We start from the raw sequence: 19283 nt of genomic DNA, 5'->3' as shown, positions 1-19283 counted from the left end.
ACAGAAACCAGTGCAGCGACTGTAATTGTCATTAACATGAACCATGGGACTGAATGAACCCTCAGCAAGTTTGATGATGACACCAAACGGTGTGGTGCTGTCAACATGCTGAAGAAAGGCATGGTACCCAGAAGGACCCTGACAGGCTTGAGAGGAGTGCCTGTATAAACTGCATGAAGTCCAACAACGTCAAGTGCAAGGTCCTGCACCTTGGGTGGGGCAGTGCCAAGCATAAATAGAGGTTAGGCAGAGAATGGATTGAGAACAGTCTTGAGGAGAAGGACTTGGGGGTGTTCGTTGATGAGACATGAGCCAGCCATTGGCAACTGCAACCCAGAAAGCCAATCATATCCTGAGCTGCATCGAATGAAGTATGGGCAGTAGGTTGATGGAGGTGATTCTCCTACTGTACTCTACTCAGAGATCCCAGCTTGAGTACTGTGTCCAGTTCTGGAGGTCCCAGCACAAGAAGAACACCTACCTGCTGAAGTCAGTCCAGAGAAGGGTCATCAGAGAGCTGGAGCACCTGTCCTACAAAGGCTAAGGAAGTTTGAGTTCTTCAGCATGGACTGGAAAAGGCTCCAGAGAGACCCGATAGTGGCCTTCTAGTACCTGAAGAGGTTAAAGAAAATCTGGGGAGTGACTTTATATATGGCCATGTAGCAAGAGGACAAGGACTTTAAACTATTTTTTTACTGAAAGAGTATTCAGGCACTGGAACACACCGTCCAGGGAGGTGGTGGGATCACCATCCCTGGACGTATTCAAAAAAACCTGTAGATGTGGCACTTCAGGACACACTCTAGTGGGCATGGTGCTTTTTCTGTGTTGACAGCTGGCCTTTGTGATCTTCCAACAAATTCTGAGTCTATAAACTGGAAGAGCGGAGATTTAGATTAGACATCAGCAAGAAATTCTTCACTATGAGGGTGGTGAGACACTGGAACAGGATGCCCATGGAAACAGTGGAAGCCCGGTCCTTGGACCTACTCAAGGCCATGTAGGCTGGGGCTTGGAACAACCTGGCCGGGTGGAGGGTGTCCCTGCCCATGCAGAGGGGTTTGGAACTAAATCTTGAAGGTTCCTTCCAACCCAAACCACTCTGTGATTGTATGAAGTAAGTTTACTGAGAGGTGTTGGTGAATGCGGTTTAGCTAATTCGGTCCCTTCTGACAAGACCTGATTGCTACTCGTATCAACTACGAGTTGATACGCTCGTGTCCTAGCCCGTCAGGAACAACTCTATTTCCAACACAGAGGTGAAGAACCCCTCTTCCGTGCCATCTCCGCTGACCGCGCCCTAGACGGGGCAGGGCCCGCCCCAGCGGAGATTTGCTGCCGCGGGCCGCGGGACCGATGATCTCCCGCCTGTCGTTCCGCCCCGCCCCTCCCCCCCGCAGCAGAGCCGCATCAGCCTCACCTCGCCCCGGCGGGAAAGCCCAGGGGACGGACCCGCCTAGGCGGAATCCCCGCCTGCCTTCTCAGAGCGGGGGCGGGGACAGGGACGGCATCGCGCCCCGCCCCAGCCCCACCGCGCCATCTCCGGGCTCGCTGCCTCTGGGCCTTGCCGGGCGCCTACGCCTTTAAGAGCGCTCTCCCCGCGCCCCACGTGTGCGATCAGCTGATGGCGCCGTCGCGCAGGGGACAGGGGCAGGGAGAAGAGGCGGGGAGGCGCTCTGCCTCCTTGCCGACAGCTCGGGCGCTACGGGCGCCGTGCCGTGCCGTGCCGTGCCGTGCCGTGCCGTGCCGTGCCGTGCCGTGCCGTGCCGTGCCGTGCCGTGCCGTGGTTGGTTGTGCCGTGCCGGGGTTGGTTGTGCCGCTCCGCGGCCGCCTGCCTCCCGCCCCTCCCCCCCGCCCCGCCCATCCCCCTCGCGCGCGCAGGGCCGTTGCGGCGCGGTGCGGGGAGCGGCAGCGGCTTTGACAGCGCCGTGAAACCCTCCGCTGGCCCTGGGGGCGGCGGCGGCAGCGGCAGAGCCTCCCCTCAGCCCCCCACCTTGCTGCGGCGTCCGAGCCCCCCGCGCCTCAGAGCCCGGTAGGGGGGAGGCAGGAAGCTCCGCTCCTCCTGACGGCAGGGCTCCCGGTGGCCCAGCGCTGCTGTCAGCCGGGCGGGCGCCCACGGCCCCGGAGACCTCCTCGGCAGCGCGGCGCCCGGCGCCAGCCGGTACATGGATTACCTGGTAGGTCCCCCGACGGGACCGGGCCGCCCCCCGCTGCGCCGCCCCCTCCCGCCGGACATCTTACTGAGCTGAGGCGGCGGCGTCCCCGACGGGGAGAGGGGTGTGGAGGGGGCAGGTGGGCGCGGGCAGGGACCGGGGCCGGGGCCGGGCTGGCTGTGCTTCCTTCTCCTGGCCCGCTGGGCTGTTAAAGGGTGATAAACCGGCGGGGTTCCGCTGAGGAGTGCGGCAGCCCCGCTCATTTGGCCGCTATTAGGTTGCTAAAGCCGTGCCCCGGGTCGCTGTTTTTTTCCTAAATGCATGAGCTTAGGGTACGCTTGAATGAACTAAATTATCACCCTGAGCGGGATCGGACCTGCGCCCAGGCAGCTGGAGTTCCCGGGTAACGTTTATTGCTCTTTAATGAATATTGGCTTTATTCGGCTGAGAGATCGTATCGCAGGCGCGCACTTTGGGCTGGAGTCGTGGTTGGCGTTCGGAGTCATCAACCTACACTTAGCAAGTGAACCCTGTGGCACGGCGAGGTGACGAGCTGGTGACTTTTTTTTCAGTCTAGTACCCGCTTACCTGACCTTTTCTGTGTAGCATCAGAAGAGTGTAATGGGTGTAATTCTGTCACTTAAGTTTTGTTTTTTTCAGCTGTAAACTGTGCCCCCCACCTTCGCTGTCAAGTGCTGCGGAGGGTCTTCCAGGGCAGTAAGGAGTAAGAGCTCTTTGGTCCCTAGTGGGATCCACCCCCTCAGTTTGTCTCTGGAAGGATTTGGAGCCAGAAACTTAGCCTTCTTGGTGTCTTCCTGTGAGATGTGCATGGGACTAGGCTTTCAAGACAGGTTCATTAAGCAGTCAGCAAAATCAAAAAGGTTTGCTGTACTGAGATGAGAGCTGCATGCAAATGGCTGGCTTTTTCTTCTTTGGTAATGAAACTAACTAAACTGAAAAACATTGAATGTTTAGTTAAATATTATTAAATGTTGTTCTTGTGTTCACGAAGCTTATATTTATTTTGAGACTTTCAACTATATAAAAAAAATGTTTCAGGCTTTCATTTCTGATTTTGAATAAGAGACTGAAGAATATGAGTCTATGCTGAAGAAGTGGTAGGTAGGCATCTCTTTAAGAAGCTAGTTAATGAAGTACTAATAAACTTGCTATGTACCAAATGCAGCACTCTAGCTCCTTGAGGGCCTGGAGCTGTTTCTTATATTTTTTCCTTTCTAAACTTAAATCCAGATGAAACTGGCCATCCTGTACTTTTTAAATGCTTAACCTTTGTGACTGCTACAGGCTGTTGCATGGAAGTAAACTGCTCTGAGAACAATAAACTTAATAAGTCTTGGAAACTGAGAGCATTTTTTTGTATTAACTGAAGGGGGAGGGGATTAAATAGCTCTACAAATTTTTTTCCTTACTCTTTTTCCCTGGTGGATCTTTTTCCATTTTTCTGTTGTGTTGTCTTTGGTGCTGCCTCTTAAGAAATACGGATCTTCAGGATGGTATCCTGAATGTTCATGCATATTCTGCTTAACGTTTCTGTTGTATCAAGAAGTATTTTTGGAGACTGGTTTTCTCAAGTCTCACAAGTTTTCATCATTCTCACAGTGCATGTTATGGTACCATATGAAACAAAAGGATTCTTTTGATGTGGAAATTGTGACAGATCAGCCAAGTAATTTTCTAAAGATGGTGAAAGCCAGGGGTTGAGGAGAACAGTTTAAATGGAGTGCTGGTCCACTCATGCTGTAGAACCATCCAAGAAGCTTTCATCAGCCACTGCTCAGCACTTGTTGCTGGCGTTACTGCATTTCTTGTACAGTAGGAGTTGCTTGATTTTTGGAATACTTATTGTAACTAATATAAGCTCTTTTAAATCAAAGGAGAAAAAACAAAAATTTTTTGCATCTGTGTATAATTTGGAAAGAAAAAAAACTTTGGTAGTTTGAATATTTTCTTGTGCATTTCTGCATGTAGCTTTGCCTTCCAGCCCTCATGTTCACCAGATACAGAAGTTTGGGTGCTTCTTCACCTTTCTCTTTTAATGTTGTAAATGGATAGGCTCTTCTTGGTGATGATCAGTAGTTTCAAGAACATTAGAAAGATTGCTCTGACAAAAAGAATTGAAGATGATGAGCTGTCTACAGCCTCTTTTCAGCCTGGAGGACCAAGCTGTTGTCATAGTCTGCAGCAGCAATAACGACTGGCCTACTCTTAACTTATGTGACACTTGATGGTACAACATGGACCAATAGATGAAGAACAGCCAGCCTCCTTGTTGTTTTCATGACAGTAGTAGCAAAAATCTGTACATGTGAACAAACTGTGGTTTTTTACATTTGTGTTGGAATCTTCCACCTTTATGGGCCTCAAAACCTAAGCAGAAAGTTCCTGCAACCCTGTGCTGCAGCCTGTAGGCGGTGAGGTTTTTTCCTCTGCCTTCAGTATGAAGCAGAAAGCAGGGCCAAAGATGCCAGTGTTTCGGATTTCAGTAGTCCCTTGACAGAGTGTTGGAGAAAGTTTTTGCTAGCAGTGGGGCTGAATGAGAGTTTAATGGAAGAAGGCTAGGATAACTGTGATCAGGTTTGCTTCACCATAGATTCAGGTGTCATTCCCTCCTGGCAAGGAGTCTATCTTCAGCTCACTCTTCCCAAACTTGCATAGGAAAGTTCTTGTCCTGATTTTTCCTGGATAGGGCCTACATTGATAGAGACTTTTTTCCCTCCTTTAAGGAGCTGGTTGCAAGAAACACTGCAAATATGCAGTACTTGCTAAGATCAGCAGGTTATTGAAAAAGTTTCAAACCTGCTCAAAGCCAGGTCAATTGGAGGCGCATTGGACTATATAGCACTGAAGATTTTATGGGTGGATATCCAGAAGCTGTTTAGGGCCTCTGCTACTTGCAGTATGATCCGTGATTTATGACTAATATTTGATAAAGCACTGGTATTAGCTGTGATGCTCTGGTTCTGGTTTTACATTGTATCAGGACAGTAGCACTAGCCCCTGTATCTTTCATAGCTAGAAGAGGCTCTTGAGCTTAATGCCTGGTTTTTTTGTTTGTTTGGGTTTGTTTTTTGTTGGCTTTTTTGTTTGGTTTTTTTTTGGTATTATAATTTATTATAATTATAAATTACAATATTAGGAATTGGGGTGTGTGTGTGTGTTTTGGTGGTGTTTCTTTAATTGAAGAAGGTTTCCTCAAGGTCTTATCAGTCTCACAGCACATCTTACCGTATTACATGAAACTAAGTACAGACTCTAGAAAACAGTCCATCTTCACATATTTAGAGGCACCTTTTACTCATACAGTTTATTCTCCTTGTATTAAAGGTAACTTTTCCAGGACTGTGCCATGTATGCTGCATGACTACTGCTGCATCAATGTATATCTGTAGGGTTTTTTGACTACATTAATCTTGTGGTGTGTTTGTAGCTACCTTCTGCTTCATTCGTGCCACATTGTGTCAGGAAGGCATATAGTGTGCACACAGACTTTTGTTGGTTGGCCTGTCTTCATTAGACTATACTTAATTTAAGAAATTGTGGTGTGATGCACCTTGTGAAAAGGATGGCATATGACCAATCTTACAATTTCTGCTTGGAGAACTTGTGGCAGACCAATACCAGTGCTTCAGTTTTTTCTGTTTCTTGCAGAGCAAGTTTTAAGCCACTGAATGTACTTTCACAATATACTTTAGTGGCATCCTCTGTACTAGATAAGGATCTTACATTGAATGGTTGCATGTATCAGCCTGACCTGTGTAGAGCTTTTAAAACCTATTTTAGAGGGCAATGTAGAAATTTGAAACAAAGCAACCTCACAAATGAAGAAGTCCTATATTGCCTGAGAGTTTGTAAGATAAATTTTGATAACCTTTTTAATTTTGTGTATTTTTATTGCTATAACTTATTTTAAAATTGCATCTTCTGCTATGTATTATCCTTAGCTGTATGTAAGATTCTTTCTTGGGAAGGTAATGAAAAATGTGCTCCAACCTGAAATGGTAGATAACACTTCTTTTGTGAACAGCTACATCAGCTTTAGTGAATTTAGTGTGAGGTTTTTTTTTCCGTATAAAAGCTAAGCATGAACATGAATATTGCAAAATTAGGAGTGTGGACACTCCTAGTGTGGTAGAACCCTTGTTAGTTGGAGATTATGTTTTTCACTATTGCAAGGTTGGTTTGAGGTGTTTTTTGTTTTTTTTTTTCTTTTTTGGTTCTTTGTACATTAGTTAGCTGTTATGAATTATTTTACTTCTGAATGCATTAACACAGAAGCTAAAACATAGGTAGTTTTGGAGTTACTTGAACTAGATTTTTAAATTTTTATGTAAATAGACCTTGAAGTGACTTCAGAGTTTCTTGGTTTCTGAATGGTCTAGACCTCACATTCTGGATAGTGTTCAGGCAAAGTCATTCTTTTTTGGGGGAAAGCTGCACCAAACTGTGGTCTTCTTAAAACAGTGATAATAAAAGAAAAAAAGTGTTTCTGAGCAACCTTTCTTTCTTGGACAGTTTATCTTTAAGATGTTTCCATTTTTTGGACACTTTAACCAAACTACAGGTTTGGTTTAGAAAGCAGTAATACAGGTTAGGTTATGATCTGTGGTTCTGTTCTGCTGTTGTCTGTTCCATTGTTTGGTATCTGCAGGCTGTAGAAAACAGTATTTATTTTACTACAAATAGCATTATGGAGCCATCTATTTGAAGGTCATGGTCTTACTTCACTGAAACCATGTAAACCAGTACCTGATGTTCTTTGAATAAGGAAAGATGGGGCAAGCTCCATCTTGGCAACACTGGCTTGTTCTTCAGAGGCATGTATAGGTTTTTGATATATCACTGCAACATGTGCAGCAGAAGTCTGTGTAGTCTGGCTCTCTTATCATTGGCTAAACCTCCCTCTCATAAATTTTTTCTTCAGTCATGTAACCATAATGACTAGTTTGTTGACTGATCTATCTTGACACCTTGTAAGTATGAAACTGTATACTGTCCCCACTTGAGTTTAGAAAGCACAAGGATGAAGGGTCTGACATTTGTTTCAAAAGAGTTATATGAATGCAGGAAAGAAGGCAACTGACAGACATAAGAAAAACTAGTACAGGGGACATGCAGCTCTGTTAGTGTTTGGATCAGATATGAATCTTTGAAGCTAATTTTAAGACACCTCTACTTACTGTATGCAGGTTTCCATTGCAGAGTGATCACACAGAACACACTGAACACAGATAAGTGAACAGACGTGTAGAATTCCTTTGCACAAGATAGAAATCAAATTCTGCATTTGCTCATCCTGCAATAAGAAGCATTATTGAATTCCCTAGGTAAACTTCTGATTCAATGGTGGCTGTTACAGACAGTGAGTGGAACTTGACACAGCTTCCTTGGAAAAACACAAGAATGCCTTGATGTGATTATAATTTCCAGGACAAAATTCTGTGAAGTCACAGGAGCACTGCAACAACAGGAATTTCACTATCTTTAGATACAGACACTGAAGAAACAAGTGAACTAGCACAGTTAAAATAAAATTATTTTGACTTTTCTGTGATGAGGATTGCATTACAGTGGTAGATGTTATCACATCAAGAAATGTGCTCCTGTTTCTTAAAATGTGCTAGACTGTATTGTTTACAAATAGACCTAGCATGTCCTTGTGGATTAGTTGCGTGTTCAATATGTGTTAGTCCCCATGTTGCTCTGTAGTATGCTGCTCCTGAATTCTTCAGTCAGACCTACAAGCTTGAAGCAACATTTGGATGAATTTCACAAAAGGTTAGAATTGCATGTTTTTAATAAGTGAGAAAATCTGTATTTAGTAAGGACAGAATATTCCTCATAATACCCCATGCTGATTACCATTTTTGGCTTGTTGTCAGTATCATCAGCACATGTTTTTTAATACTGCCAGTTTGTGATGTTTATTCTTTTAAACTGAGTTCTGAAGTTTTATGATTATGTGAAGGTATTGGCTCTCCATGAACAAAATAAGCACTTTTTGTTTCAAACTTAAAAGCACAAATATGGGCCCAAATAGCTTTAAAACCATCAGGAGAAAAAAACATGTGCAGTCCTTAAAATCTTGAGAATGTTTGGATTTTGATTTACAATACTTGTGGAGTATGCTGGTTTTGCCTTTTTTTGTTTTCATACTATGTGCAGCAAAACTTTCTGAAGTGCAGACCATCTGACAGTATAAATGGCCTTGGGAACATAAATGGGGTATTTGCAGTTGAATAAGAGATAAGATAATCTCTTAATAGAAATCTTCAGAGTACAGAATTTTTCTTTTGTCTTACTGTTAAGTAAGCTGTTAAGCTGTTATGAATTACTAACAGGAGGACGTAAGCTTTCTGCTGTCGGGGGGGAGAGACACAAAACAGGAAGTCTAGCTGACTTTTCCTCTTACATTTAGATGCAGTACTGCCATACAGCTTTCTTGCCTATATGGACAAACAGCAGGAAGAACATGAATCTTTGTACAGTGCTTTGATTTTATGATTTATCTTTTGGTGGAACAGTAGAAGAAAAGCTGCTTGTCAGGACTACATTTGCTTTGGGCATTGGAGAGTCTGGGGAAGCCAATAACCAGTAGGAACTGCTCATACAGGGGAAGTGAGTTTACAGATTTTTTTTCTGGTTATGATTTGGAGCTTTTGGACGGAAGAAGCATCTGTTTTCTACTTTTTGTTAGCTTTTACAGCAGCTATTGCCTAATCTTCCTTTACCTCATTTTTGCCTCAATTAAAAATGAAGTAATCATTGTGCAAACTGTTAATAAGTTTCATAAATATGCATCACAGCACTGCTCTGGCAGTGAGTAAAAGGGAGAAGAGGAACAAGAGAATGTAGTTCAGAAGAGTAGTGTCTGTGTTAAGCTGTATAAACTGCATATGCTTTGGGTGGACTGATGCAGAGACAAATAATAAGAGTGCATATTGAACCTAGGAAAAAGTCATAATACCCCTTTTGATGTTTTGGTAATAACATGGCAGATGAAATTCAGTGCTGATAGATGCAAAGCTGGATATATCTATATCAGAAGTGGCATCACAGTACAAATGCATGGAGAGCCTGTAAAACACCATCAGTGCTCAGGAAAGTGAAAGATGATGCTTTTTTAAAATGTCATCTCAGCCCAGGCTGCTCTCAATGAATTTAGAGTTTTAAGAAAGTAAAAAAAAGGAAAAATAGATATTTTTTTTCTGTGATGCTGAAAAGCAATGTTTGTTGTTGTTTTTAATGCTACATTTCTGGCTGCATCATCTCAGAAAGAGATACAGAGAAGGATGAGATGGCAATTTGAAGAAAACAGTTGCTTCTGTGCAAGGAGGCATTAAAGAAATAAGGGAAGAGAGCAGCATGGCTGAGTCAAGACCTGCAGGACAAACTAAAAGGCAGGTCAGCTCAAGCAGGGACAGATGTCTTGGGAAGAGCTGCCTGGTTATGCAGGGCTGAAGTCAGGAAGGCCAAGGTGCAGCTGGAGCTGAACTTGGCAGAGAATAAAAAGAAGTACTTTTACAGGTCAATCAGAAAACTAAGGTTAAAGAAAACATTGCCCCTGATCAGCAGAAATGGCAAACTGGTACCAACAGATGAGAAGGTGGCTGTGGTTCTCAACAACTTTTTCTCCTCATTCTTCTCTGGCAACCTCTTTCACCTCCCAGGATGAAGAACCACAAGGCAGGGACCAGGGGGACAAAGTCCCTCCCAGTGTAAGTGAAGATGAGATTCATGGCCACCTGAGGAATATGAACCATAAGTCTGTAGGACCTGATGAGGTGCATTCAAAGTCCATAGGGAACTGGTTGATGTTATTGCCTGGCCACTCTCCATGATATCTGAAAAGTTGTGGAAGTTAGGTGAAGTCCCTGGTGACTGGAAAAAGGGAAACATTAAACCCCTTTTTGAAACGGGTAGAAAGGAGGACGCTGGCCCCAACTGACCTATCAGCCTGGGAAGATCTTGAAAGAGATCCTCCTAGAAGCTCTGAGAAGATATGTGGAGGACAGGTAGGTAACGCATGATAGCCTGCATAGCTTTACTAAGGGCAAGTCCTTCCTGACCAACCTGGTGGCTTTCTACAAGGAGAGACAGCATCAGTGGACAAAGGAAGAGCAGTGGATGTTACCTATCTGGACTTTTGCAAGGGCTTTGTCATAGTACCCCACAACATTCTTCTAAGTTGGATAGATATTTGAAGGGTGGCCTGTTTGGTGGACAAAGAGTTGACTGAGTGAGGGAGTTCACTGAATGAACTTGAAACTGGAATGACAGCCTGGGTAGAGTGCAGTGATGATGCACTCTACGGTGAGTGATGTCTTCTCCCAGTTCTTTATTCTTGCCTATAGATTCACATAATTTCATGTTTCAGCAAGATTGGAGAAAAGGTCCAGAACTCTTGGGAAATGTCTGTGCTATTTTTTAAGCTCTTCATTTTATGTTGGCTAATCTACATCTTTCACTGTCTGAACCATTACAGTCCTGGAAACTGTCATGAAAAACTGTTCTAGTGATATTACTGCCGGAAAGAGGGTTGAGCTTTGTTCTCCTATGCATCCACTTACTTTTTTTTTATGATAACAAGAGAGTTCTTGGATCCAGTACTGTTTCCTATTCACATATCATTGCTTTTACTTCATCATCAGGTTTCTTCTAGTCTCCAAACTCAGAGTTATTTTTCTAATGATTCTTTACAGGAAGGTCAGTATTTAAAAAATCTAATTATTCAGCACTACAGGAGAACATGAAAATATTTTGTCTTTTATTTATGAGAAATGTATTACAAAGTATTTGGAGAGTTTAAATTAGAATGTTACTAATAGAATATGGTAGAGGGCTGTGACATCTTGTGCAGAAAGAGGAGCCTTGGAGTTACTACTTGTTCAGTACACAAGCTTAGCACACAGTAGTTCTGATCAGAGCTCTTGCCACATCTACTGTAGAGTAGTTGTGTGTGCTTTTGGGTACCTACATGTTCTTTATATCATATAAGCATTGAGAATTTCTTTCAGGTGCTATACATATATGTACCTTAAAATTAGTGTATTGTTTACACTTGTATTGCTAATTTTCATGTTTATTATGCACAGAAAAAGATGCACATAAGAATGGGGCAGAAACACTTCTTGCCTGGAAGCTCCAGTAATTCCAAGTGATTTACTGTGGTGGACCACGTCTTTATTAATGAGCAAGAGGGCATCTTAATCCTCATTTTACTAAAGCAACATACCACCAAAGAAAACCATCAATTTCCTTTCCTCATATTGCTTTCTGGTTTTGTGGTCTTGGAACTATACTTAGTGCTACAATTTATTTAGGATTCTAGAAAAGCAAGCTAAGCATTCTTGTTGGTTGGCAGAATTGAGGGTACCAGCTTCTTCAGTTCTGTCAGTTGTAGAGCATTTTTATTGTCTTTTCGAAGCAGCTGATTAGGATCCCTCCTCCACTTTTGCCCAGCAAGATTCATGAGCTTAGTGCTTTCTGACCAGTTGCAGGACATGCTCTAATTGATCTCTTCCATTTGCTCTCATAAGTGTTATGGGTAGGACTTTAAATTTGTAATTTGTGTTTGTTGAAAATATAGATATTAAAGCAATTTCTGCTGTTGTAGTCTGATACGTGCCTTTGTCAGAGCTGTATAAGGTGGGGTTTTTGTGGGTTTTTTTTGCTTGTTTGTTTTGGTTTTGGTTTTTTTTTTGGAGAGCGGGTTTAAACACCAAATACTGAAATTATTTTGTACTTAAATTTGTGCTGATAGCTGAATGGTTGAAAAGGTGGACAGAACAAATGCTTGTTGTGAATGAAAGTCTTCACAGCTGCAAGCTCTTTCTGAGTCATTATGAACATAACAAAGTATTGGACATTTATGGATGTTAGTGCCATGACTTAAATTTTCAGCTGGTGAAGTTATATAATGTTCATGAGATGACTCTTCACCTGAGCAGAAGGGTGCAAACTGGTAGAGGTGCTTGCTTAGTTTGTTTGAAATATTTGACCTGACAACTCAGTTCCTTCCTTCAGATGTGTTAACTGGCTTCTCTTAAGAGTAAGTCTTTGTATCACTGTATCAAACAAAGTATCTTTCTTTTCAATTTTTGTAGGTATATTTTACATTTTTTTTTCTTTTATTTTCATGCTTACCATCCAAAATCCTTTCAGAAAGGAACAATAAACTGTAAGTAAATCAAACCCAGATTTTCCAACAGTTGTTTTGTTGCCCTGTTATGTGGTCCAAAATGAGTTGCACAACCAAAGTAACTAAAGATTACAAGTATCAAGAATAAATTCCCACTGTAGCAGCATTTTATTACATATGTTGTAATTCAGAGAGCAGTGATAGTCTGTAGGTAGTATCACTAAACATCTAATTCATCTAATTTCAGTGACTTCTCAGATACTTTATTTTAACTAATCCCTCAGTTTCTCTTCTGAATAAATCATGGTAAGCCTGGTGTACTGCGCCTGACAGTATATAAAAGTGACAGACCTGCATTAGGTTTTATTTTGGTGGTGGGGAGTTGTATTTTTTTCTGGCTTCTTTGTGCTATTTAAAGAAGGTGTTTTTATCTGTTTCATCAGAAATTCATAGTCCATCCTCAGCATCTCTGTGTGACTGCAGAAGACATAGAATTGTGGCATCACAACAGATTGGAAGTTGAGCGAGTTGAGGGTAAAAACTTTTAATATGATTATTTTCAGCTGTAAGAGCATATTAAAATACTCAAGACAATAGAGAATTCTGTTTTGAACATGAGAACTACAGGAATATGACTTTAGAAATGTATGAATGTTAAAATATATGCACTATTTTGATATACAGAGGAAGAGAATTTGAATATTTCAGGGAGAGGGGAACCATAATATTTGAAGGTGCCAACTCTTTACACTAAGAAGCCAAAAAGCACATTACTCTACAGAAATGTCTCTTGCTGTTTTGTTGTTTTTTAAACCTTGGTAGATAAAAATAAATGGGACTGAAAACTTGAAACCAAATGGTTAATTTGTGTACAGGCATTTTGGAGAGTGTCAGGTTATTCGAGGCCTATCATGAATTACTGAATTAGTAAGTTTAATGGTTTTGGCAGCTGTTTCTGTATTAAAGATAATAACTTTTGGCAGCTGTTTCTTTATGAAAGGTAATAAGTATTTGCATAATCTCATTTTCTCAGCTTGTTAATATAGTCTTACAGGAGAAACATAAAGTAGTATGCCACCAGGTGTTTCTTTCTGGGGAGAGGGGAAAGATGGGAAGAAAAACTAATTCTTACTGAACAGCATTCTTGGTAATGTCTTTATTTTAATTTCTTTAGACTATGTCTGAATGTATCCAGCTCTCATTTGCTGTTTGTAGAATTGGCATTTACACGGTAAGGCAATGTTCTAACTAACTAGTTTTTGTTAGTTGTAATGCCATTTGAGTGAAAAATTATAGCTTTTTGGGGGATTCTAAGGTGTAAGAAATTTAGGAATACATGTGTATCAGTAGCTGAGAATTCTGGCCTAACGTAACTGCTGGAGGGTTTGTATACATTTGCTTTTTTGATTGAGTAATGTTGTATATTAAAACATGTTAGCTAAATACATATATTGGTGTAAGCTTTTTCTGGAGTGCCTTAATATTTTCTGAATGCTCTTAAGTTCAACTCTCCAAACCTTAATTAAGTTGTCTAAAAGAAATATGAGGTTTACTTCAAACACGTGTTCCAAATATACTAAGGTTTTGTTTTTTTTTTTTTGCTCTTCCCAGCTGTTCCATTTATTGGGAATATTTAGATGGCTGGGGTGTTTTGTAGAAATTCATCATGTAAGCTTTGTTTATGCAGTGTATAAGGCGTTGTTGCTGAAACCATCCTTAAAATCCTGGAGCTTTAGCAGTGAGACTGCTCTGCTGTTCCTACTGTTTATACTTTTCAGGAGGAATCCTGACACATCACTTCTCATTTTATTAGGCTGTTCACTCAAAAGGGTAAGTGACTTGGACAGTTGTGATGAGAATTGTATACCCCCAGTAAATCTTACTTGGGGACAGAATGGCAAAGCTTAACATTTGTTTTTATTATTGAAGTTTGGTTCCAAGTTTATTTAACATCTGCTTGAGGTTTTATCCTCATCAAATCTGCCAACATTCTGTTTTCAGCATGTAAAATACTTTTTTAATGGTAGAAAAAAATAGATTTGGGTAACATGGACAAATCCTTGTGGAGAAAACTGCTGCTTGCAAAGTAAAAGGCATATTTTTCCTGTGGTATTTAAGTTCCTTAGGAAGACCTCTCTCCAGATTCCTATGTGATGAATGTGCTTATCTTGAAGGAACAGAGAGAGATACAGTATAAGGTTTTAATGGTTGCAAGGTATGCAAACCATCTGCTAGTTCTTTTAGAAGGCTTTAAGTAAGCTGTCTAAATGAATTTGAGAGGATGTCTATGTATGAATGTGTGTATTGCACAATCAGGTATAAGCAGCTATAATGTATAGCAAAATACACTCTTTGACAATAATTGGTTCTGTTTTAGTTTAAAATAGGCAAATGTGTTGTGTTTACTGCAGTACACTGCTAAGTTTTAAGTTACTGCTAAGCTGCAGTTCCAGTGATAGCTGGGTAACATATCTCATTGTGACCTTTTGTGCAACATAATATTTAATTTAATCAAACATTTAAAATTGCAAAATACAAAGAGCTAGCTAAATTTATGAAAATTCCAAGAGGAACTGATTTCATGTTGCTGCCCATTAGAAGAAAGTAAGGAGGTTGGTGAGTAGGCTTCACAGTGTCCAGAGGTGAACTGCTACAGCCACAGTGTTGAGGGAGGACATGAATCCAATGTAAATTACATTTGCGGACTTAAGTGGCTTCTTTAGGACAATACTAGGTGCTGAGAATATTTACATAGAAGTGCCTGTCACTGGTAAGGTGTTTTAGGTGATCTAGCTGGAAAGTGTGTTTGGACAGCCTCAGTAGCAGAGTAAAGGGAGAGGCCTGTTGAAGTGGGAGCTATGTGGAAAGGCAGGGTGATAGTTGCGTTGTTCACACTGTGCCCTGCTCGTGCTCAGTCCTGTAACTCAGGGGTGGGCACAGTCTGGCACTTAAGAAGTATAGTACTCCCTACTTATGTCAGGGAACAAATTGGATTTGTTCCTTGTGTCATGTGCTTTCTAATGCATGCTGTTTGTAGACTTAATTTTATTTGTTTTGCTACCTGACTGATTTTAATCCAGAAGGTAAGCTGTCTCTTAGGTACCAGTTCTTGTCAGCACCGTGCATTTGGTTTGTTCTGCACATCCCTGTTGCGCAGTGCTGCAAATGTCTTGCAAAGGCTTTTGGTCCTATGGACTACATACATCTCAGCTGTTAGGCTTTTATCAAGCTACTTATCGGTAACACTCTTGACCACCCATTAGTTCAGCTGTTCTGCTTCATTAAATAGGCTTCCTGTTTTTCAGGCCAGTACAGATTGAGATGGAAGGTTTTATATAGTTATTCATGGCACAGGAATCTGTGCCACCTGCAGCCACTGTGCACAGGAGGCTAAAACTTTGTTGTCTGGAACTAGAAAAAATGTAGGCCTTTGGAAGAGTGCAGAAAGACATGATGCCTATTTTAGGGTATTAAGCAAGATCAGATGACTTAAAATGTATACCCTCAAAGATGGAAGTAGAGAAGTAGAGGTGGTTAATATATAAACTAAAGAGACAATTGTAAGACTCTGAAGCTGAAAAATGTGTATCCTAAAATGAAAACATTGTCATAACCATAAATAAAAACTTGCAGGATTAAAACAACAATCAGTCAATCAACGAAATGAAACTCCATTTTCTCTTTGTGTTTTACACAGCTGGTAAATGTACCAGTCTTTTCATAAGCATGTTTCTGCTTCTTCCACCGTACTAGAGGCTGAGTCAGATGTATTAGTTGGAAGTGTGAGAGGAGGCAGATGAAATACTTCTTGAATCTGTATGATTGTAAAGGTTGTAAGCATATGAGCTCGTAGCAAATATTAGCATTATATTATCATCAACTCCCTCTCTGCTTTTGACTTAATTTTCTTAACCAGGTAAAAATGCTAATCAAATAATGATGGATAGCTCAACCTGCATGAACTTAAGAGGAAAAATAGTCCAAATTTTGTTGTGTTGTAAAACAGTTTTTATGATGGAACATTTGCCACCTTACACATATTTAGGACTCCACCTCAGAAACAGTTTGCATGATTGTATGTATACATATCTTATCTGGAAGGGTCTCTGATACTCTGTATTAGGCTTTTAGACTTTCATCTCACCATTTGGCTTATAGCAATAAGCTTTTTTGCACAAGACACTAATGTATTCTTTCCTAGTTCTGCCCCCTAAATATGACTCCAGCAACAAGCAACAAATAATTTTCTTACTGTTTGTTGTTTTGGATAACAAAACAATGACAGAAACCTCTGCAGTGATGAGAACTGTGCAGTAAAGCTAAGTTGACTTAGTGGAAGTGTGGTTCTTTGCTGGTATGCGTTAGAAGGAAAAATACTGGAAAAGAACGTTTTCCCTTGTTAGGAAATTGGAAAGTAGCAGTCTTCCTCGACTTCAGCATATGGCATCCATAAACATCTGGAAAACACTAATTTAAAAAAAAACAATAAGGATAAAAAAGCAGTTTGTAGGGCTTTCAGATACTGAGCATGGCAGAAGTGATGCAGCATTGCATGTGTTGGCATCTTCTTCCTGAAAATTGTGAGTAATGGATATTTTGGAGTTAGTAGCCTCTTAGCTTGACTTTGTGCTGTAAGATGTTGAAATAAATCATACAATTACATGTGTGCTTACTGTGGTATATATGTGGTAAGTATAGTAGATGATGCAAATGTGCTTTTAGTTCTCTGGTTTACTATGGATTAGCATACACTTTGATTATAACGATAATTTAATCTTAAAATGGTTTGACTGGAAACAGCTGGTATCCTAAGGAATTTGTATGAAAATAGAACAAAACAGAAATAACATTTCTTCCTGAAGTGGTGTGGTAGGAAAGCTCTTAAGAAAGAACAGCTGAGGTGCTAACAACTAAAGGCAGTCATAGAACAGGAGGTAATCACGGGAGCATGTTTGGAAAAACTTAGAAGCCAGCCTGTGACTTTGAGTAAGGAAAGCTTCCTGTGAGACTCTTCCCCTCCCTGATGTGGTTTCCAATTGGAAAATGCAAAGCTAAAGTAATAACAGAGCTCATATAGCATATCCTGTCTACTCCTCCCTTTCCTATGTCATGTCCTTGACATGAGCAGCAAAACAAAGGCACAAAAGGGCAGCAGGAAAAAATCGTTTCATATGCTACTCTTTTGGAAATGTGGACAATTCCATTCACATTCACAGTTGGTATTTTGTGGGTAGACCTCCGGAAACAAAAGGTATAAATGTTTTCAACTTCGAGCCTTAAATGAAAGGTGTATGCTATCACCAGTGTCTTGGTATTGACTTGAGTTTGATAGGAGTATGGCCACTTTTTTGTTGCAAATCAGTAGTTGAGCTGCTTGAATCATGTTGGTTGTCATGTGCATGTCTACCAAGCTGAACAGGAGAGAAGCTGAGAATTCTGATATATGTGTTTTTCTGGGATGTCAATGTTAGATGTAGTGTGGATTTTTTTACTAAATGATGTTTACTTCTACATTTCTGAATTAAAGACTTTGTAATTATTTTTTTTTTTTGCCCAATGGGGAAAGTAAACACAGACAAAGTAGGAAATCATCAAGGCTGGGCTAGGAGTAAGGATCAGAATACAGTGTCTACCCTTTCTCTCCACAGAGTTCATTGGTAAACGTACCTGTACTGGAATTGCTGAGCAGTCTGTCTTTGACCGAGGAGCTCAGCACTGGTCCAACCAGTGCTGCTGTGAATTTATTTCTTCACTGAATTATTAACTGACATACACTGTACTTGTAGCCCTCTGACAGCCTCTGACAATTAGCAATTTATCTCACTGGGAAAGGTATGGTTTCCCAAATGAGCATGTCAAATTTTTTCAGAATGAAATGCCTATTTGACAAACTTGCAGGCTGGAATAGAGCTTTGACCTGAACTAGAGACATGATTAACTCAGGTTGTGTTCCCTCTGATTAGTCTCTAGGGTTTTTGGGCCTTTCTTGCTCTGTAAACAGCAATGTTCCACATACAGTTAAGTTTAGGGAGAAGTAGGAAAAAAGCTCAGATCATCATTAGAAGAGTCCCAGATATTTTCTATTAAACACTTTTTTGCATCTTCCCTTTCGAAGTCAGGATTCCTCATCTTCAGTGTTGCTGTCTTTCTAGAAAACAGTTGTGTAAGGTACTGGCAAAATGTCATGTTTTGCCTTCATTGGCTGGTTGGCATGAACTGCTCCTCTAGGCTCAAGTGATGTAAGGGGATGATTGCTTTGAGTGTAGTATTTTCCTGATGGGCCATGCTGAGCATCCTTTTTTTGTACAGTTTGAAGATTAACCTCTTTAATTAAAAACAGAAATTACTGTAAATGAACAATAGATTTAAAATGTAAATTGGAAGTACATTGCAATGCCAACATACTAAGAATCCTGTCAATCTCCTGTGAAGATGTCACATGCTTAAAATTTGAGCTGCCCTGGGACTTTAGACTCAGAAAGGTAGCACTGAAGCATGTTGAAAGACTAGAAATGGCTCTTGGTGAAAGTGAAATTTTTATTTCGCATTCTGTAGTCCAGAGGTTGGTATTGTGCATAGCTGTGAGGTTTACAGAAATGCAAGTTATTTGCAAGGATTTCCAGAGTCTGGCTGCACCACTCTAAGCTGAAAGATAGCCCTGTGATTATACTGAAAGGTGCATGCACGGCTCTGTGTGTGTGTGCAATCACATCCTCTACTATGTACAGTTGTTTAAATAGGAAAGTAGGTGATTTCCAAGTGAAAATAGCAACTATCAGTAATACGTACCATTTATAGTATCTGCATACAGCTGTTTTAGTTGTATTTATTGCTCTGTCACTAACACACTTCCCAAAAGTGGTGTTGCTTTTGTGTAACAAATTGTAGGTTAGTTCTGGCTGGTCTGTATTTGCTTTTAATAGCAGCTGGAGAACCACAGTGTGTTAGAAATTGTATTTCTTGCAAGATTT

At 40.9% G+C, this 19283-nt stretch overlaps 1 protein-coding gene across 4 annotated transcripts in view; it reads left to right on the top strand.

Annotated features, from left to right (window-relative positions):
• The first annotated feature begins 1855 nt into the window (after positions 1 to 1855).
• Positions 1856 to 19283, top strand: part of ARL15 (ADP ribosylation factor like GTPase 15) — a 213162-nt gene continuing 195734 nt past the window's right edge. For 2 of the 4 annotated variants that reach the window (XM_030467922.1, XM_030467921.1), the window contains exons 1-3: positions 1856 to 2177; positions 12756 to 12846; positions 13487 to 13543. In XM_030467922.1, the coding sequence (XP_030323782.1) occupies positions 13490 to 13543 (54 nt within the window). In that variant the 5' untranslated portion in view covers positions 1856 to 2177; positions 12756 to 12846; positions 13487 to 13489. The remainder of the gene's footprint in view (positions 2178 to 12755; positions 12847 to 13486; positions 13544 to 19283) is intronic. The other 2 variants (XM_030467924.1, XM_030467923.1) reach the window with 1 other exon arrangement.

The sequence above is a fragment of the Calypte anna genome, chromosome Z (assembly GCF_003957555.1).
Source record: "Calypte anna isolate BGI_N300 chromosome Z, bCalAnn1_v1.p, whole genome shotgun sequence".
NCBI classification, from domain to species: domain Eukaryota; kingdom Metazoa; phylum Chordata; class Aves; order Apodiformes; family Trochilidae; genus Calypte; species Calypte anna.
The sequence above is the reverse complement of the archived record's forward strand: the minus strand, read 5'-3'. Positions and strand labels throughout refer to the sequence as shown.